The sequence below is a fragment of the Leucopleurus acutus genome (assembly GCF_964270905.1).
Source record: "Leucopleurus acutus genome assembly, chromosome: 10".
Classification (NCBI taxonomy): domain Eukaryota; kingdom Metazoa; phylum Chordata; class Mammalia; order Artiodactyla; family Delphinidae; genus Leucopleurus; species Leucopleurus acutus.
The window spans coordinates 47,653,564-47,675,983 of NC_139153.1; the positions used below are offsets into that span (position 1 = coordinate 47,653,564).

The 22,420-nt window shown below is 38.7% G+C and overlaps 1 protein-coding gene across 1 annotated transcript in view; it reads left to right on the forward strand.

Annotated features, from left to right (window-relative positions):
• Positions 1-554: 554 nt before the first annotated feature.
• The window catches only part of TOPAZ1 (testis and ovary specific TOPAZ 1), a gene marked incomplete at both ends in the record, with an annotated part of 68,114 nt that continues 46,248 nt past the window's right edge, over positions 555-22,420 (forward strand). Inside the window, 4 exons of the mRNA XM_082847921.1 lie at positions 555-903; positions 1,348-3,811; positions 14,769-14,830; positions 15,526-15,653. Coding sequence (XP_082704047.1) covers positions 555-903; positions 1,348-3,811; positions 14,769-14,830; positions 15,526-15,653 — 3,003 coding nt within the window. The remainder of the gene's footprint in view (positions 904-1,347; positions 3,812-14,768; positions 14,831-15,525; positions 15,654-22,420) is intronic.

Sequence of the window (22,420 nt, forward strand, 5' to 3'; positions counted from 1 at the left end):
GATGCGAGGGATGAAGTGGAAAGAAGGGTATCTGATGGTTTCTAGGTTTCTGACTTAGACAACTGGGTAGACGGTGACGCATCCACCAACACAAGAGGAGCAAGCCCGTGATGAAAGACAAGGTCACTTTTGCACAACTTAAGTCTGAGGTGCGTATAGGATGTCAGGAAGGCATATGGAAAGGGACCCCCCCACAAGAGACTTGGGGAGGAGTTAGAAGCCACTCGGTTTTTGCGAGCAACCAGGCGCCAGAGGTGGCCGTGGGAGAGTCCGGCCTACTGGAAGGCTCCACCCCCATGCCCCGCAACGAACGGCAGAGGGGCCAGCTGCAAAGCCTCGAGGTCCTTCCGCCCGTTGGGCCTTGCCGCGCCTGCCCCAGGCAGGCATCGCGGACCCCACTTCCGCTTCCGGTCCCAGGGTCTTGGCGGCTGGGCGCGGCGGGGCGGGGCTGAGGGCCGCGGGTGCCTGGCAGCCGAAGCAGCTTTTGTGTGGCCGGTGGGCTCCTGCCAGCGGGCGTGGCGGGCCTCGGTGGGCAGACGGGCGGCCCGGGGCGGATGCGGCAGCCGCGGGCGTCGGGCCCAGCGACGGCCCTGGGGCGTGAAGGCGACGCGCGAGGCCCGAGGAAGAGAAGCAGGCGGCCGGGACCAGGCGAGGCGGGAGGCTGTGGCCCTGAGGCCGGGGGGCGCGAAGAGAGCAGGCAAAAGAGGGGGATGGTGGCCCGGACGTCTGGGAGAGAAGAGGTAGAAAGTGACAAGTCGGGTGAGGCGTTCGGGGCTGGGAAGGCCTCAGCGAGGCGGCGAGTGGAGGGGCCGGGGGGCCAGGTGGGCTCTTCAGACCCGTCGGACCAGCCGGGCTTCGAAGCAGCGAAGGAGGCGGAGCTCCCCTTGCAATCGGGAAGACACAGTAAGGAAGCACGCAGGGGTCACTCCCTTTCTAGCCTTTGCACCCCTTCTCCTGCACCCGTGTTTTACCACTGGCGTTTCACTTGCATCTACATGGGCTTTACTGATGCACACGGTTGACCCGGAGAGAAAAAAACAGGAATTCGCTTAAAAGGTGTTTGTCCTGTTAGGATCCCTTGCTCAGAAGTTCTGTAAAAGGAATTCCTACTAGTGATTCACTTTGGCTTGTATGAAATCATGATGCTGGAGGTTATTCAGCTGTCTTAGAATTTATACAGGACCTTAGTAAAAATTAGGTCTTTGATTTAAAAACAAATGTATGTTTCCATATGGCTATTCAGGGAAATAAAAATGGATGGCTTCACAGTTTTTTTTTTTTTAAGTGATATTGCTTTTTCCTCCTCAATGTAAAATGTTTTCTGGTGTGTTTTGTTGTTTTGTTCAGCCAAGGAAAAAAGAAAAGTTTCTGAAGCCTCAAGTGATGATCCACAGCCAGGGATTGACCTGGTAAGAAAGGAATCATTAACCAGTTCGGAATCTTTCCAAACAGTGGAATGCGGTGAATTTCAAAGTATGGCTTTCTTGCAGTCTTTGGGTAAGGAAAGTTTGGTAAAAGGTATTAAAAGAAGAATTCGAATTAAAAAAATTAAAAGCTTAGAACGGCCACCTCTCAAAATAACTGAAAATAAGGCTACACAAAATAGTAAGGTTGAATTCCAAGATGAACTGTACAAGAATACTCCAAAATATTCTTGTCACAGCTTGTCACCTGGAGTAGGAAATAATTGCATTTTAAGATTACGTGATTGCAGTTTTTTCCCCCATTCCAAGAGTTGTAACGATGAAAATAACCTTGCATATAAACCTGATGGTGGATATATGCATGTACCAGAAAATTCCTCAGAGTTAAAGAAAGAAAACCCTAGGAGTCTTGGAGATAAGAGTGACACAAATAATATTCCTCAGCATTTACAAACTGAAGAAAACTTAATGGGAGTAAATCAGTTATTACTTGAAGAAAATGACTCATACCAAAGTAAAAATAAGGGCTTGCTTTCCTGCCTTCAAAGTGAAAAAAATAAACATTCATTAGAGGAGAGCAGTGTTGGGAGAAAACCCAGGAAAAGGATGAAGGTGTCTGAAAAAGGAGATGAAATGGTTATTAAGATGAAATTCTCTAATGTGTATAACAAATATGAGCTGGTGTTACAAGAAAACAAAACAGGTGCTGAAGGTAAAGAAACAGAGACTTTAGAGGCTAAAAAAAGTCCTTTAGAAGTTTTGAGAAAAGTAAACAATAACACGCTGTCACCAATGGATCCTTTATTAAGTCTTCCAGAAACAGGGAAAAAAACAAGTCATGAACACCATGTAAATCCTATGTTTCAGAAAACTCTTGAGCCACTTTCAAAAGAAGAAAAAAAGAATGCTTCAGAGCCTTTAGGATGTAAAAGGATGGATCCAGAGGAGTATTTTAAGTGGATGAAAAACTCAATAGTGAAGTCACCTAGCAATTGCCATCCTATTGAAAAGAGAGCTTCGAGGGAAGACTCGAAGAATGAAGCTGAAGAATCTAAATTTAGCTGTCAAAGAACAATACCAATGACTGGCAAAAGAACTTGGCCTTGTTATTCGTGTGCTAGAATATCTGCCCAGTGTTGGAAAAAGGCTTCCTTGCCACAGTCAAATAACTTTCTTCCTGGGTCTCAGGAAAGTTTTAGGCAAGATGATTTTCTTAAACACCAAACAAATCAAACTCGTTTAACTGATTCCAAATTGATGCTACAAAGTTCTCTAACAGAAACAAGCAGTGAATCTTCAAGTAGAGAGAAATTGGATTCTAATTTAAATTGTTTATCTTCAGACTCTACAGTGGAACCTACTTTAATGGTTATAAAGGAACCTATCATCAATGATAATAAAAAAATGAAGTCAGAGAAACTAAGCAGAAGTGCGTCAGAGATAGTTTCTAATACTATTGAAGATACTCCATTAACTAATGTGACTCAAAACTTAACAGGAAGTCAAAAAAAAGATAGAGGGAATTTAACAAAACTGAATTTGACAGTGGCTTCCCAGGATGGCCAGGAAGCAAATAGCTCTACAGGCAAAACTATTCATCGAAAAGCATGCATTGCTAAGCAAACACTGGTTGTTCCAGACTTGATTAAGATATTGAACACAGGACGGCTGACTAATTTTAAAATTCCCTTACTTAAGAACAAAACAGAAAAAAGAAAAATACATGGCAAGTCATCAGAGAGAGAAGTATATAGTCCCCTAGAACTTCTTGACAGTTTATCTGGAGCAGAGGTAAGGCAGAATAGGACTAAAGAAAATGTCACCACAGTAACTTCAGGACCTCAATCTTTGAGCATACAAAATAGTGTAGTTCCAGTGCAAGCTGGTTCTGACTCATACTGCAGTAAGAGTTCCTGTATTATTTCTCCAAGCTTTTTAAAGCAAGGTAATGATAATAAGCCATCTAACCACATCTCTAAACCAGGCAATATTGTTTCTAATAAGGAAGCTGTTTCTCTCACAGTTGAAAATAATACTATTTCTTATGATCCTGGGTGTATAAAGAAAAGTCCTGCCTTCTGCTCTAGTGAACAAGAAAGATTCAAAGCAGTTTTCTCTGAAGTTAGTGGTAGAAAAATGACTGAGAACGTTTCAGAAATTGAAGTGGGGTTTCCAGATATTCTTAAAGCATATGAAGATGATGTCCTCTTAATCGATGTAATTCAAGATGACCCAGATCTCTTTGGAGTCTCCAATGAAGGAGAGCTCTCATTTACTTCCGAGGTTCCCGTGATAAGCCAGGAGCCCAATGTTGCTGAAGAGCACCAGTCAACAGACTCCAAGCACATGGAACTTCCAGAAAAGAAAGAACCAAGTGATGACTTGAGGTATGCATATTCAAGTATGCCTTTTGGTACAGATTATTGTTGCAGGTTTCAAAAGCACTTTCTACTCTTAGGTGTCACTAATTTATTCAGTGATCATTGACGCTCCATTATTTTTTTAACCCAGTTATTTATTAAATGTAATATAGTATATAATTGCTAAGACCTGGAAATGTCATTAATGCTGAAACTTAGAATCAAAATAAAACAATTATATATATTTGAAATTATAATGGAGCAGATTAGCTGTTCAGAATTTTAAATGGTGGTTTATAAAGTGGCTTTTTAAATTAGTGAGATTGCTTCTTTCAAAAGTCAAATTTATTTTCATAGTTTTTTAATAATTGTAAATATACAGATATACTTTTATTTCAACCAAGTTACGTATTAAGAACAGTGCTATGTATTTTAACCCATTTTCTGTGGCTTCCTTGTTAGATAAAAAATCCATTTTTCAGTGACCAGAGAAGCCTTGGAAAAGTTTATTTGAATTAGAACTTGAAAGTCGAATCAAAAGTTAAACTAATATTCAGAGGGGAAAAGCACGAATTTTTTTTCATGGTTTTACTTTTAAGGTGATGGTTTTATTTTTTTTAAATTTATTATTATTATTTTTTGAGCAAATGTTGCTTTAATATCAGCAAGGATAGAATAGGCCTCTTGGTTAAAAGCAAGTAAAGGTGATTCTTTTTTTTTTGCCATAAATAGTAGAATTTTTATTTATTTTGTTTTTAATTTTAGAATTTTATTTATTTATTTATACAGCAGGTTCTTATTAGTTATCCATTTTATACATATTAGTGTATACATGTCAATCCCAATCTCCCAATTCATCACACCACCAACCCCCCAGCACCACCACTTTCCCCCCTTGGTGTCCATACATTTGTTCTCTACATCTGTGTCTCTGTTTCTGCCCTGAAAACCGGTTCATCTGTACCATTTTTCTGGGTTCCACATATATGCATTAATATACGATATTTGGTTTTCTCTTTCTGACTTCACTCTGTATGACAGTCTCTAGATCCATCTAAGTTGATGGTTTTAAATGATGACTTAGCCACCAAAGAGAGTGAGTTTGCCTGAATCAACTTTAAATGGAGCCAAGTAATAACCTTCTTGTTCGGGAAATTGACCTATCTGATTGGCCTAAATTTTATTTACTATTATGTTATATTTTACTAAAGTTTTATAATTCTTTAAGCTCTAATTTATACTTGTATGTTACAGTACTTGAATATTGGAATGTTCTGTGAACAGACTCGAAACATAAACACTTTCCACTAAGATTCAATAGTACATGACTTAAATTTGTCTGGTATTCATAAATTTTAGTTACTTTTGTGATATTACATTCTTCTTGATGTTCTTAGTGTGACGATAACTTGTAACATCACCAAATAGAGTACTTTCTATATCCCAAAGGAAGGACCAAGAGCTTTATCTGTTATTTTTTAAAACCGTCCATAATGAGGATGGTAATCTGCCCATTTTGAGGTGGAAAAAATGAAGATGAGAAGTTGTCAGTTGTCCAAATTCACACTGCTAGTAACAGAATCTGGATTTGAACTATCTTAGTTTAAAATTAGTGGTCAAGAACTTAACCTTTATAGTCTGACCTAGGTTTTTGAATCTTTTCCTTTCCCTAATAGCTCTGTCACCTTGTAGGCAAATTATTGATATTTTACCTTATCTGTAAAAAGGGAAGGTACTTGCATCTCAAGGTCATGAGGATTAATCAATGAAGGGATGGGAAAGGTTTTGGTGTAATACTGAGTGAATAGTAAGAGCTCAATAAAAGGTAGTTAATTAAAGGTGCTTTTAACTCTTTCAAAGGCAAACATCTCTGTTAGCTAACAAGATGTTGACAATGAACTGCAGTTGAAGGTAGAAAGAGAGAAGTGTTGTAAACTGGGCATAAAGTTTGTTTTTTATACTTTTTTTTCTTTCCTAGGATAATGGCTGATTTTATAAAAATGATACGTGTTCATTATATTAAAAGTGTAAGAGGGAGGGAATCTCACCACCCAAAATAACAAATTAATTACTCAAAATTTGTATGCCTGTCTAGGCATATATGTGGATATAATTTCAGAAAAGTTGGATCATGCCACTTTTTAGTAAACATTTAATTTTACTTACGTTTAACTTGGGGAAGGAGGGACTGAAGTGAAACTAAAGGAACTGCTGAATCAATATACTTTTTTACAACAAGAAATTAGTTCCTGGGCTTCCCTGGTGGCGCAGTGGTTGAGAGTCCGCCTGCCGATGCAGGGGATAAGGGTTCGTGCCCTGGCCCGGGAAGATCCCACAGGCCGCCGAGAGGCTGGGCCCGTGAGCCACAGCCGCTGAGCCTGCGCGTCCAGAGCCTGTGCTCCGCAACAGGAGAGGCCACAACAGTGAGAGGGCCGCGTACCGCAAAAAAGAAAAAAAAAAAAAAAAGACCAAGAATCAAATTTACTTCAGATAATTTTTCTATTATTGTAACTTCATTTCCTTTTATGGCAGGAGTACCAATTATACTTGTTTTTAGCTCTTTTTCCTTTCATCCCTGCTTCTGAAGTTTTGGTTTTTAAGTAAACTTTAAAATTTCCTCAGTAGTTATTTTAATATTTTCATTTTTCTGCACTGGAAATACCAGTTTTACAGTCATCCACAGTGCTAGGATAAACCTTAACAGGGAAAAATGGATGCATGATCACCAGAGGGTCTGCTAATAGTTATACAGAAAATTGTTAATGGTTCTAGAACTAGATGAAGCTTAAAACATAATTTCTAATGTCAGCTCTCTCCCTTTTACCAATCAGTTGCTAATTAGTACATTACTGTATCCTCACTCTACGACACTGAGAGGTTGAAACCTGTTAGAATGAGTTTCTGTTTTACAGAAATAGAAATTGAAGATGGGAGGGCTATGCCCAGAAATTGTCAGAAGCTCTGGACTACCTCTTATTGGTAAAACAGGTAGACAAACATGAGCTTATTTGTAAGGCATTTAAGTTATGTTAGAATACTTATTCATTGTCAGTCTCCACTGTGGGGGAAGTCCATATTAAAATCCAAAGCATTAGAAGCATATTAGAACTAATTCCCTAAGACTTGAACTGATGAACTTAGACATATATAATGGGTGAAATAGGTAAAACTTTTGAATTAGCCTGTAAGTATAGTTAGAGATCTGAGAATGTCTGTAATAGTCAGTGCTGGACAGTTAATCTGTACTAGAATATAGGATTATGTTCAATCACATATGCTAGAATATCAGTCAAGTGATATTATACAGTGGATCATTGAGATTTTAAGAATCTGCCAGATATTCACGGGAATTACTATATAGCTGGGGAAGTGGGGACTAATGTGTTTGAAACAAAAATATGCAAACTGAGGTACAAGAACACTAGTAGTTTAGAAAAGAGGGTTGAAAGGGCCTCTTGGAAAAGCCAAAATTTGTACTGATCCTTAACTGTTGGATTGATTTAGATTAACAAGGGGGAAGAAGGAAGAAAGTTTGGAGAGGTAGAAAATTAATAAAGAAAATGTGGGCAGAAGGTAAAGGTAGCTATGAATATGGTTGTGCAGGGCAGATTATGACTTCTTCAGACAGAAGTAGGAGCCGTTCTCTTCCCACAGCACCTTTTGCTACCTCACTTATGGCACTGATTTCATGATGATATAATTTACATCTCTCACCTGCTAATACTATTGGACCTCTTTTTTTTTTACTTTTCTTTTTTCTCTTTATTTCCAAATTTATTGAGACATATTTGACATATTTGAGACATTTGATGTATCATTTATGTAAGTTTAGGGTGTACAATTTGATGATTTGATATATGTATATGTTGCAAAATGATTACCATAATAAGGTTAGCTGACACATTCATCTCTGTTCCTATGAGTTCTTTCTTTTAGATTCTACATACAAGTGAGATCATACACTATTTGTCTAGACAAAATGAAAAGGCAGCCTATGGAATGGGAGAAAGTATTTGCAAATCATGTATCTGATGAAGGATTAATATCCAAAATACATAAGGAATTCATACAACTTAATAGCAAAAAACCAAATAACATGATTACTTTTTTTTAATCTTCACATAGTTAGGAACTCAACAGATTGAGTCAGCCAACTAAGAGCATTGTACAGGCCTGATTACACAACAGGAATCAGAAAATTTAACTTTAGCCAACAAAACATACACTAATCTAGTAGACCTTAATAATTTTGATAAAATATGTTTTATTTGCCCATTTTATTATAAACACAGTTATTAGTCTTGTTTTATTTTCTTTGTAGATGCAACATTTAATGAGTTCAGTGAAGTCTTGAGAGGAGAACATATTTTTTGTTACTGAATACAGTCTAATTTTCATCTTGATACCCACCAATGTAAATACAGTTGCACAAGAATATATACTCTTGTGTATATTCTCTATTTTTCTTTCTTTCTTTCCTTTTTGTTTCTGGTGTAATCCTCTCTAATAAGTTCTTGGTTTAGAGTAGATATCTCAGACACTTTTCCATGGGACCATCATTTTCTCTTTGTGTGTGTGTGAGACAGATATTTAACTTTTGTGTACCATATCTTGTATTCCATGGCTCGCATAAACTGTTGGACTTCTTGAGGGTGGGAAATGTCCATGTCTCATTTGCCTTTGTAAACCCAGTCACTCATACATTGAGGGAGGGGAGAGAATTAAGGTTTCAGTTCCTACTATGTTGTAGGCTGTTTCTCAAGCATTGGAATATATGTAAATGGAGACAGTGAATCCTTTTTTTCTAAAGCAGATAGATGTTTAAGAATAGTAAAAATAAGACTTGATAAGTAGGGTGATACCAGACTAAGAAGGTTGGAAAATTAGGCATCAAAATTTGAACTTGGTATAGAATTGATGCTGGTGATCAGTTTGGATCATTTATACCACCTTTGCAACTTGGACTTAAATCCATGAAAAGCCATTGTACATTCTAGAGCTGGTAAATAATAACTTCTAGGGGGAAAAATACCTAGCACCACTGTACAGAAAATAAAAGCCTATTACTTTTGCTCAGGCATTTGAATCCCATTTAGACCATGCCTAGCATGGATCTATGTTGGGTAAATTATATTGTCTCAAGAAATCCACCCCACTTACTTTCTCAGATCTTGGGGAATCAGTTTGTTCACCAGGTTTACAATACCAAATGACCAAAAAAAACCCAAAAACAAAAACAAAAAATGCTTTCCAGCAAAAGTAAAGGTCATTCTCTTTCTTTCCCTCATTTATTTAGACTCCTTGGCCTGTCTTTCAAGAAGCTCATCTTACTCCATTCTCCCTGTCCACTGAATATCTGAGGCACTCTAACTAGAATGCACAATTTTACACTTAATTGTAAGAACTGACATTTAGTGTCTACCCTGTGCTAGATACATTACTTATGCTATTTCATTAAGTAGAACAATTCTGAGATTGACCATATCTTTAAAATTGAGTCAAAGTCACTAACTTTCCAAAGGACACACAACTAGTAAGTATCAGAGCTGAGATCTGGACACAGGGCAACCTGCTCCAAAGTCGATCTCCCCTCCCCAAAACAGCATGCTGGAAGAGTGGCACTTTGGTTCTTTACATGGCTTCAAATCCATTATTCTATAGACTGCCACAGAACATTATTTACTTTTTGACCCCTTTCCTCTCTCATCTCGTCCTCCTCTTTATTTTTTTTAATTAATTGATTCATTTATTTATTTATGGCTGCATTGGGTCTTCATTGCTGCACGCGGGCTTTCCCTAGTTGTGGGGAGCAGGGGCTACTCTTCGTTGCTGTATGCAGGCTTCTCATTTCTGTGGCTTCTCTTGTTGCGGAGCACGGGCTCTAGGCACACGGGCTTCAGTAGTTGTGATGCATGGGCTTAGTTGCTCCGTGGCATGTGGGATCTTCCCGGACCAGGGCTTGAACCTGTGTCCCATGCAATAGCAGGCGGATTCGCAACCACTGCGCCACCAGGGAAGCCCTCATCCTTCTTTTTAAAGTAGCAGGTGGTGCAGTTTGAAGAAGCATCATTCTGATTTTTACTTTTTTCTCTTTTGGACCACATAAACCATCGTTTGTTTTTGCTGAAATAAATGGTACTGTACTTGATGGAGTTATCGTTTGTAATATTAGGAGACTGAGCACCTCACATCCTGGCATCAGGCTTGGGAACCTCTGGCCCACTGAATTGGATACTGTAATATTTCTGTTTTGGGCCGCTGTTATCTGCAGAATAATTGCCCCAGTGAGTTTATGGTAGTCCTTTTCGCAAACAATACGTGAGTGTGTAAATAAGTGAACATTGACTGCACTCAGCTAGTTAGCATCTCAAAAGAAAGCAATAACATTCTGAATTTTTCTTGGGCATTCTGAATTTTTCTTGGGAATTTTTTCTGAATTTTTCTTGAGCAATAACATTCTGAATTTTTCTTGGGCAATAACATTCTCTTAGTTTTCAAGCTTTTTCTGCTAATAATTATTCTAGAGCTGTCGTCTTCAAACCTGTTTGTCAGTTACCCATACTAAAGATACATTTCACATTACAGTCTGGTACCTACCTATGAATATGTAAGACAATAGATTTATAAAAATAGTATTTCCCTTACTACATGTGGTCTAGTATCGTATTTTGTATTTTATTCTGTTTTATTTAAAAATCCTGGTTGGAACCCATTAAATCACATCACCCCTTGAAAAATGCTCTGTTAGAGGATAAACCTGATGTAATCTATGTAGTTCTTCAGAAGCCTCTCTTATTCTCCTCTCCTTTTTGCTCAGATCTTCTCTTTTGCTTCCCTGTATTCTGTAGCCTCACCCAAGTCTGTTTCTCTCCTTTCCTCCTTCTACCCTTCATTTTTCCCCCTTTCTACTCCACTAATGCAAAGCTGTAATATATTTATGGGGGTTACAATTTTATTTTTCCTAATCTAGTTGAATTTAACTTTTTCCTATCTCTTTGTGTCTTGCAAATTCAAAACAAAACTAAATTACTTCTAACAAGAGTGGCATGTGCAATTTTACCTTCCTTGTAAGTTACTTATTCATAGTAAAAAGTTTCTCACTCTTATGAACTATACCAGCAGTATTAAAAAATACTATTGTAATACACTTGCTATACTTATTTACGTTTTTGGGTTTTGGGTTTTTTTTTTTTAAGGAATAACCTTCTGTGTGTCTGGGCTGTACCTATTTGTGAATGTAACTTTCAGCATAATTAGAAACAGCCCTCAATTCTCTATTTATTGAGTCAGTTAATCCTATTCATGCTATTATCTTGAATATCTCTCATGGTTTTTCCTTTCTCTCAATTCTCACTGCTACTATCTTATTCATATTTCTTCTAAATTATTGCAATTAGCTCCTGGTTAATCTTCCTGAAATCTCTTAGTATATCCTCCTCCGCAGTAATATTTTGAAGTAGAAATTGATCTGCCAGTGACTGCTTACAGTACTCCGGTGGCTCTCAGCCACCTGAGGATAGAGTCTAAATTGATTGGCATGGCTTATTATGGCTCTTTGGTGGATCTGCATCCATTCTGTCTTTGGCAGCTATGGGGTTGGTGGGGAGGAAAGTGTGGGGGGAGGCTAATAAAAGATAAGCAGAGCAGGCAGCTCACTGTTTCCACAATATGTCATTATCTGAATCCTTTTGCACGTGTTTCTTTATCCAAAAGTTCCTTTCTTTTCATTCATTTGTCCTCTAAATCACATCTGAGATATTATTCTAGGGATTTGTTCCAGTAGTTCTCTTGGCACAGATCTCAGTATATTATGTCTCCTTGTATGTGCACCTCCTCCTACGCTGGGAGTTTGTAGACAGGAGAGAGGCATCTTCATTTGCGTCTCCGTAGTGTCTGGCCAGGAGGATGTTAGGTGCTGAGTATATGGTTAGCAACTAGATGCACATGGACCTTGTTCTCACAGAGCTTTTAGTCTATCAAGGGCTGCAAATGATTAAGCAAATACAATAAAATATGATAGGAAAAGTGCAAGGTGTTGAAGGCTTCCTTGCCCTAGTAACATTTAAGTTGAACACTAAATAATGAATAGGAACTAGGCAATAGGTGAAGAAAAGTGAGTAGAAAATTGAGAGGGAAGGAGTAGTCTATCGGTAGGCCTGCAGGGAAGAGCATGTTACAACTGAGAGACAGAAATAACATCCCATGGCTTAGTGTTCAGGTGGCAAGAAATGAACCTACAGAATATGCAGAAAGCTCAGTCGTGCAGGGCTTTGTAAATAGGATGACCATAGAATTGATCTTCTGAATTGCAAAAATTTTGAGAGGGAAATGCGGGGGGAGGTATTAATAATTAATATGCCAGGATAAGAGGCATACACAGATCATCCTAGACAAACTAGAATTCATGGTGAGTTTGAACTTTATCCTAAGAGTATATAGGGATTCACTGAAGGACTTGACTTCCAGTAGAGAATTTGATCAGATTTACATTTTAAAAATCATGATAGCTCTGGTGTGGAGAACAAATTGGCAAGGAGCTATTGTCATAATTAGACCAAAGGACATGGTGACTTCAACCAGAAGTGGGAGTGGATTTGAGAGAGGTTTAGGAAGTGAAGATTGATTAATCAAATGGGGGTGAGGTTAGAGGTAGGAGTTAAGGATGATACCTGGTTTCTCTTGTTTCAAAGAAGGGCATTACAGTTCTCTGATGAAAACAGGCAGGATTGGGGAGGGATGCTGGTCATGAGGTCAAATTTAGACATGTTGAGTTGGAGAGACCTTTGAAATACTGAAATGGAGATATTCTAATAGATATGAGTCAAGAGGTATGAATTGGGGGAGGAGATTTGTATATATTTGTGTCTTGTTTGTACTTTTATTTTCCCATTCTTTTTTTAAATTTATTTATTTTATATTTAATTTTGGCTGCGTTGGGTCTTCATTGCTGCACAAGGGCTTTTCTCTAGTTGCGGCGAGCGGGGGCTACTCTTCATTGTGGTGTGCGGGCTTCTCATTGCGGTGGCTTCTCTTGTTGCGGAGCATGGGCTCTAGGCACGTGGGCTTCAGTAGTTGTGGCACGTGGGCTCAGTAGTTGTGGCTCGCGGGCTCTAGAGCACAGGCTCAGTAGTTGTGGCGCACGGGCTCAGTTGTTCCGCGGCATGTGGGATCTTCCTGGACCAGGGCTCGAACCCGTGTCCCCTGCATTGGCAGGCGGATTCCTTCTTTTTTGTTATATACACAAGTTTTTTCAAATGACAAGGTAGTTCAAAGCAGAAAATCAAAGACGATACTATTTTCAGAGAAAATTTTTTTAAAAAGCAGAATTAAGGTTCTGAATAATTGAGGTAACATTGAAACTTGGAAGGAAAATCCCTCTCACAAAGTATAATATCATATAATTTAAAAAGCCATTGGTTTTCATACATGTGTCTATAAACTTAAAGTTATATAAATGCACTTACTTTTTTTTAACATCTTTATTGGAGTATAATTGCTTTACAATGTTGTGTTAGTTTCTGCTGTGTAACAAAGTGAATCAGCTATATGTATACATATATCCCCTCCCCCTTGCGCCTCCCCTCCCACCCTCCCTACCCCACCCCTCTAGGTGGTCACAAAGCACCGAGCTGACATCCCTGTGCTATGCAGCTGCTTCCCACTAGCTATCTATTTTACATTTGGTAGTGTATATATGTCCATGCCACTCTCTCACTTCGTCCCAGCTTACCCTTCCCCCTCCCCGTGTCCTCAAGTCCATTCTCTATGTCTGCATTTTTATTCTTGTCCAGGTAGGCGGATTCTTAACCACTGCGCCACCAGGGAAGTCCTATTATATTTTATTCTGTGTACTTTTATATACTTTTGTCCAAGTTTTTAAAAATGGAATAGTGTTTGGCCACTTTTTTTTTTTTTCCCCCGGTACGCGGGCTTCACACTGTTGTGGCCTCTCCCGTTGCGGAGCACAGGCTCTGGACACGCAGGCTCAGCGGCCATGGCTCATGGGCCTAGCCGCTCCGCGGCATGTGGGGTCTTCCCGGACCGGGGCACGAACCCGTGTCCCCTGCATCGGCAGGCGGACTCCCAACCACTGCGCCACCAGGGAAGCCCTGGCCACTTGTTTTTGAGTGGCTCCTATAGCTGTAGTTTTCATTTGTTGAGCCTGTGCCATTGGCTTTAAGGACATTTTATCTTATTTAATCCTCACAATAACCTCGTGGGTAAGTGGTATTCTCATTTTACAGATATGGTTAGACTCAAAGAATTTAAATAGTTTTGCCACTGTTGACATAGTAAGTGGCAGAACAATATTTGAACCCAGGTTGGTTTAACTCTGATCTCCATAGCTGTTACCTTTAGACCTTAGGTTGTCTTCAGAGACTACAAAAAGAGATTCAAAGTGCTCTCACACTCTTCCTTTTACATTGGCAGTAAGACATACATACACATGCTTAAGAGTAGGAGGTAAACATTATCTTGCATTGGTGTAATACTTTAAAAATGTTTTAAATGCCTGGTATATGTCATCAGTTCTCTCTGAGTAACAAAGTTTGAGTGGCAGCACTCCCTAACAATTGTGGCGAATGTGATTAAAGAATCAAATGCAGGGGCTTTCCTGGTGGCGCAGTGGTTTAGAGTCCGCCTGCCGATGCAGGGGACACAGGTTCGTGCCCCGGTCTGGGAAGATCCCACATGCCGTGGAGTGGCTGGGCCCGTGAGCCATGGCCGCTGAGCCTGCGCGTCCACAACGGGAGAGGCCACAACAGTGAGAGGCCCGCGTAACGCAAAAAAAAAAAAAAGAAAAAAAAAAAGAACCAAATGCAGAATCTGCTTGGGTGTGCTATCCCAGAATAGTACTCTGGCCTTGGAGGACTTGAGCTGATGTTCGCCAGGCTGCTAAAGCTAGTATTGTGTAATGTTTAGAGGAGTGGATAGTTTTGCTAGAATATGTTATAATGTGTAAGCTCTGTTTGCTTTATAATAGAGAACTCCCTGTACTGGATCCTGAATTGATGAAGTCAGAGATCTGTGCTTCCTTGTCAGCAGGTAAAATTTGACATTTTCAGAATGTGTAATATTGAAGTATTTTTATATCTCTATTTAGGCATAGTCAGAATGAATTCATTAAAATAGGAAGCTTTTCATTTTAGAGTCTGTCAACCACGTTTTACAGTTTGTCAGTTTTCCTCAGTTTTGCCTGGTTGGCATATCAGATTTTGAGAAATTTTCCAGTTGATTATTTAATAAATAACTTTGTTAGGCTTTATCTACAAAAGATAATTGACCTTAGCAATTTTTGTAGTCTCATTTTTGAAATTGAAATATATATTTAAGCTTTACCACATTTTAAATCTGAGTCCTTTTTAATATTTTTTTAATAATAGCTAATCCTAAGTTTAAATAACTGAATCTTTACAGGAAATAATTTGAAAGTTAATTTCAAAAACTTGAAAATTTTAAAAATATATTGAAAAATAGCTGGACATGATCAAGAAAGATTCTTAAATTTATCTTTATGTCTCAATTTTGTCTTACTGCCAATTCTTTTTATACCATGTAATGGAGTTATTTTGATAGAGAGGGAGGAATAAATGTATAATTTGCTGAAAATGCTGCTTCATATTTGTCACATTGGACTTTAAAAGAGTCTCTGAATTCTAACTCATTTTTAGAACAATCTTTAAATGACTTGGTTATTTTGTCATTTAAAGTTTCTACAGTTGAATATTATTTCTTTTCAGCAAGTGAGATAAAACATGATTCCAAAGGTGCAAACATTTCCTTAGGTGAAGTTACTAATGAGACTTCTTCAAATGAAAAACTGGGAGACGTCAGTGAACACACAAAAAGTTCAGACTTGGATGAAAAGGTACTAGGGAATCTTTTGCATATTCTTATTTCTTGGTCCAGATAGTGGTAAATACAGAAGTCCATCTTAGCAGTGCTGTCAGGTGACAAGGGAATGGCCTTTTTGTTGAGTAAAAGAGTCACGTCATTCTGGCCATGGGACATACTGCTTGATGCTTGCCATAAGCACAGTATTAATAGAGTTTCACTTGTCTGGGAAAATGGGGTATGCTGTTTAATTATATATTTAGCTTTTTAGAATCCTAAAGTTCTTAAACCTATGTAAATCTTTCTAAATTGTTACATATCTTCCTGCCTCACTAAGTACAAAGTACTGAATATCATTTGATCTTCTTTGAAATTTTAGAATATCATAGTGTCTGAGTGCTATGAATGCAAGCATCAGTTATTCGACCACAGATGTAGAAGGCATAGGAATTGGAGCTAAACCTAACTTGATGTTGGAACATACCACTGGTGTATGATATGGAGAAAATTGGGGGTATCAATTATCTGCCGGATAATGTGTATGATTGTCTTAACCTTTTGAATAATTTAATTGACTCCTAGACAACGATTTCATGTTTCTTTCTCCTTATTCCTCCTCATTTGTCCTCATAGCTAACAACCTTGTTTCCTACTTTGCCAAGAAAATTGAAGTAATTGGAAAAGAAGTTCCTACCAATACATTAGGCCACCTACCTGCACCTGTTCCCAAAACTCCAGCTTCACTTCTGTTACACTGGATGAACAGGCCAAGGCTATTCCCTTCACCTGTGTGCTAGAATCCATCTCTTCCCTCTCTTAAAATACTACTCCAGTAATTCTCCTTTCATTACTGGATCATTCTCTTCAACATAAGCATGCTTTTCTCCCATCTTCAAACAAAACCAAAAATACATTTTCATGGTCCCATTTTCCTTTTCACCTGTCGTCCTGTTTCTCCAAAGACTTGTCTAGACCCTCTATCCCCAGTTTCTCTCCTCCAGTTCCAAAGATACTCACCTTCACCTCCACCAAAACTACCTGTCTTAAACTCTCCAGTGACCTGCTTGTTGCTGAGTCTAATAGACATAGTTCAGTCTTAATCTTACTTAACCTATCACCAGTATTTAACAGTTGATCACGCTTTCCTTGAAACATTTTTTTCACATGGCTTTCAGGTTAAACATGCATGCCTAGTGTCCTGTCTGTCTGCAACTTCCCAGTTGGTTTCGCTGGTCTCTCCTGCTCTCCCTGACCTCTACATGTTGGAGCGACCCAGTGCCTAGACCAGGAGTCTGTTCTTTTTTCCTGTCTAGATTTGCTCCTTAGATGGTCTCATCCAACCTCATTGCATTGAATGCCGTCTGTGTGCTAAGACTCTCAAATTGCTATCTCCAGCTTGAACTTCGTCTCTGAGCTGCAGACCTTTCTGTCTAGTTGCCTATTTGATTTTTCCACTTGGATGTCCAATTATGCTTCTCAAACTTAACATGTTCAAAACTGACCTCCTGTTAGATGTCCCCTACCCTACCACAACCAGCCGTTCCTGTAATTTTCACCTTTTCTATTAAAGGCAACTCTATCCTTTATAAGTTATTTAGGCTCAAAAACCTTGGATTTTCTTACTTTCTTTTTCTCTCACTCCATATCCAGACTGTAAGGAAATCCTGCTGGCCTTAGCTTCAGATGATGTCTGGAAATGATTCACTTTTCATCACTCCCACACATACCACACAGGCCCAGGCCCAGGCCCCGCCTAATATCATCTCCTGCCTGAATTACTGCAGTGGTCTCCTAACATTTCTCCAGCTTCTGATATTGTTCTCTTGTAGTTTATTCTCAACATAGCATAAATTAGATCATGTTATTCTTCTGCTTCAAACTCTCCAGTGGCTTTTTATATTGAGATTCCTTACTGTGACCTACGTGGCCCTTTATCTGTTCCCCCTACCCCTCCCCTACGTTGTTACCTCTCTGATCTCTTTGACTACTCTCCTTATCCATTTTACTCTGACCACATTAGCCTCCTTGCTGTTCTTGGAACAAACCAGGCTTTCTCTCACTTCACGGCCTTTGCCCTTGCCATTTTATCTCCTAAAAAAAAAAAAAAAAGATGTAGTTTACTTTCTTATTTCCTTCACATCTTTACTCAAATTTCATGTTCTTAGAGAGACCTCCGCTAGCCATCCAGCCTAAAATTCCAGTATTCTCCGTTCTGTCAACATTTCATATCCCCCTTTCTTGTATTTATCATGATATAATATACTTTACATTTACTTATTTATGTTTACCTCCATCTCTTCCTGCTAGAATGAAACTCCATGAAGGCAAAGATTTTTGTCCATTTTGCTCACAAATGAATCTTTAGCACCTAGAGCAGTGGCTGGTACAGAGCAATAACACAAATGATTGGGGTTTTTTGGCCGCTCCGCACGGCATGCAGGATATTAGTTCCCTGACCAGGGATCAAACCTGTGTGCCCTGCAATGGAAGTGCAGAATCTTAACCAGTGGACAGCCAGGGAAGTCCCAAATGGTTGTTGAATGAATACTGAATGTGAACCTCATTTGAAAATAGTCTTTTGAGACTTCCCTGGAAGTCCAGTGGTTAGGACTTCGCCTTCCAGTGCAGGGGGTGCAGGTTCGATCCCTGGTTGGGGAGCTAAGATCCCACATGCCTCGGAGCCAAAAAATCAAAACATAAAACAGAAGCAATATTGTAACAGATTCAATAAAGACTTTAAAAAATGGTCCACATCAAAAAAAAAAAAAGTCCTTAAGTGTTAGAAGTGTCCTGTAGCATGAATAAAAATATCACAAAGTACTTGCTTAATGGTTTGATGATAACAGCCACTATGTATTGAACCTTTATTAAATGCCAGCCAGCCAGTGCTAGAGACTTAGCACTGGTTATATCTTATCCCTATGACATAAGGAGGTGCTGTTCAGGAGTTCCCAAAGCCACCCTCAGGTTCAGTGATTTGCTAGAAGAACTCACAGAGGTCAGCAAAGCTGTTATTGTAACTCAAGGTTACAGTTTATTTCAGTGGAAGAATACAGATTAAAGTCAGCAAAAGAAAGAGTCACATAGGGCAGAGCACAGGAGAAACGGAGTACAAGCTTCCAGTTTTTCTCTCCCAATAGAGTCACGTGGACACTGCTTGGTCCTCGCAGGAGTGATGTATGACAAAAACAGAATATTGCCAGCCAGGGACTTGCCTGAAGCTTGGTCAGGGTTTTTATTGGGGTCAGTCACATAGGCATGGTTGACCACCTGCATAGCTGACCTTAGTCACTCAGTCTCCATCCAGTCCCTCCAGAGGTCAAGCTGATACCACATGGCTCAAGGACCCCGTCATAAATCACAAAGACTTTCTGGAGTGGCCCAAGGCCTCTTCCATAAATTACACTTTAGCTTACATTATCTGTTGTGATCCCAGACACCCAGGTAAACAAAGACACACAATCAAGCAGCATATTCCAAGGGCTTATAAGTTACCCTCTAGGAGCAGGTCACAGGCCAGACCTTTAACATACGGCATATGGACAACCCAGATTTACTGCACATGAAGTGTGTACTGCTATTTCCCTTTGCAGATGAAAAAACTGAGACTTAGTATCTTGTCCAGGGTCACACAGTAGAATCCCTTGACTCTATAGCAGGGGTCAGCAAACCTTTTCTTTAAGACTAGATAGTAAATACTTGTCTGGCTTTGTGGGCCATATGGTTGCTGTCCTAGCTACTCAGCTCTGTTATTGTAAGGAGAAAGAAGCCATAGACAATATGTAAACAAATGTCAATCGCTGTGTTCAAATAAAACTTTATTTACAAAAACAGGCAGCCTGCAGGCTATAGCTTGCCATAGCTTGCCATCCTTTGCTCTAAAGCATTAAAAAATAAACAGTTTGTACTCTATTCTACTTAAAGCAGAAGAGAAGACTTTTTGCTTTCAATTCTGCAAGGATAGATTTTAAGAGATGTTTGCCAGAATTCACTGAGTTCTTAACTAAATATTTAAAGATGTAGACTATTTTCAATATTAGCTCTTTTAAAAATAATCCCCAAAATCATTTATCTACTTCCTAGTGTAAACTTTTTGGATTTGTTTAAGGGAAGGGGAATGATACTTTTATCTTTCAGATACCGTGGTAAGCTTCAAAGTAGCAACTCTTTAGAAAATATTGATACATGACCCTGTCAATAATATTTGTCATTAAAATATCTGGCCCCAGAATTTGGGAATTAACAAACTTTATCCATCTCTCACCTTATATTTTAGGAACTTTAGAGGGTAAATAGGTTGATTTATAGGACATATGTCTAGCCTGCCACTTTTCTGCTTTTATGTATGGTTTTCTGTGAATTTTTAGAAATGCTTCCTTACTGATCTTTTACATATATATATTTCTGTCTTTTCTACAGACCTTGTTTTTTCTTTCTCTTGTATATCAGTTATACCCAGAATCCATATATAACAATTTTTAGATTTACCATGGTAGTAGTTGCTTAATGATTCTAGTTTTGACCCCCAGATAGTTGAAATGCTAGTGTACTTTTTAATTTTTATTTTGAAACAATTGTAAATTCACAGAAAGTTGCAAAAGTAGTTTTCCTCCATGATTACATCTTAAGGCACAATATCAGAAGCAGAAATTTGGTATTAGTATAATGAGTGTATGTAGTTCTGTGTATATTATCAAGTGTGCAGATTTTTGTAGCCACCACTGCAATTAAGATAATTATGCCATCACTACAAAGATATTCCTTATGCTACCCCTTTGTCACACATCCCTCCCTACCCCTAACTTCTGTAACCTTAGGAACCATTAATATGTTTTCCATCTCTGTAACTTTGGTATTTTGAAATAAATGCCCAGGTTTGCAGTTGCTGGGCTGTCTGGTAATTGCATGCTTAGGTTTTAACTTGGGTGGACTTGGCCTCCAGGTTACTCCCCTGCGGTAGTAGGCAGTTGAAATGTTTTTTCAGTTCGTTTAGTGTCATCTGGGTTGTTTGGAGTCTACCTTACAAAGGTGTAGTTCAAGGGTCAGCTAGAGATTTGGACCAAGTTTAAAGCAGATTTGGGGGCTCTCTCTCTTAGGCTCTCCCGTTTCCAGGATTCCCAGCCTCACTTCCCAGTTTCTGACTTTGCCCTGTACTCTGTCTTCTGGTTCTTTGTGTCAGTATAGCAAATTTTTAGCCTTCCCCAGTGGTTCCAACCAATTAAGGCCTCTCTTTAAGAATAAATCCATAAAAACATGACTGTTACCCAGTGTCATTCCCTCTTTTCCTCCAGATTCTGCCTACTTTTCATATCTCTCCAGTGTTTTCAGGCAGAGTTTTTTTTTATAGTTCATCTGAGAGTTATAGTTGTTACCTGAAGAAGGATTAGCCCAATAAGAGATACTTACTTGCCATTTCTCAAACTGGACCTATTGTGTGTTCTTTTTAATTTTATACAAACGACAGCTTATCGTTCTTTGTCTTTTTTTAACTTAATGTATAATGGAGATTGTTTCCTTTCCATATATGTAATGATACTTTGTTTTTACAATTATATAATTATCCACTATATGAGTATACTCTATTCAACAAGTTACACTGTTGATGGACACTTGGTTTGTTCCCATTTTTTGCTATTTTAACATTGTTGCATTATGCATCCTTGAGCATAAGGCATTTTGCATATGTGCAAGCATTTTTGGATTAATTCTTAGAAGTAGAATTTTCAGATTGCCCTACATAGAGATTGCTTTGATTTATGCTTCCATCAACATTGTATGGGAATGACAGTTTTCTCCCCCACACACTCACCAACTCAGTATTAAATTTTTTTTATTTTTGTCCATCTGTACATTTTTACAAATGACTTTTCATTTGCTTTTCTCTTATGAGTCTAGTTAAGCATCTTTTAGTATGTGTAAAAACCATTTACATTTTCTTCTGTGAACTTCTCTTTTACATCCTTTGCCCATTTTTCTTTTGGGATTTTGGTCTTTTTTTATTTGCAGGAACTTTTCATATATTAAGCATATTTGTTCTTTGTCATATGTTGCCATAACTTTTTCCTGTTTTTTCATTTGTGTTTGACTTGGTTTTCATTTGTGTTTGACTTGGTTTCAAATGCCATCTTTAATAGTTTGGTTTTACCTTGAAGGAGCTTTTTATTTAGTTAAATGTATGTGTTTTTTTTGTTTTTGTTTTGTTGTTGTTTTAATTTATTTTATTTTTTATTTTTATGGCTGTGTTGGGTCTTCGCTTCTGTGTGAGGGCTTTCTCTAGTTGCAGCAAGCGGGGGCCACTCTTCATCGCAGTGCGCGGGCCTCTCACTGTCGCGGCCTCTCCTGTTGCGGAGCACAGGCTCCAGACGCACAGGCTCAGTAGTTGTGGCTCACAGGCCTAGTTGCTCCGCAGCATGTGGGATCTTCCCAGACCAGGGCTCGAACCCGTGTCCCCTGCATTGTCAGGCAGATTCTCAACTACTGTGCCACCAGGGAAGCCCCTGGTGGGCTTGTTTTATTTTGTGATATTTGAGTTATGAGTTGTGTTTAGAGAAACCCTTCCCCGTTTCTGGATCAAAAATGTTCACCTGTATCTTTTTCTAGTGCTTTTTTGGTGTTATTATGTTTAAATTTTTTATCAATATAAATTTAAATTTTATCTTGGAAGAAAAAAAGTAGAAACGATGTAACCTTTCTGTTCTTATTTTGACAGGTGACTTCTGTCATCTTAGCATATGAAAATATTTTAAATGTTTGTATTCAAACCTACTGATACCGTAATTCATGGTTTCTGCCTTTGGTGTC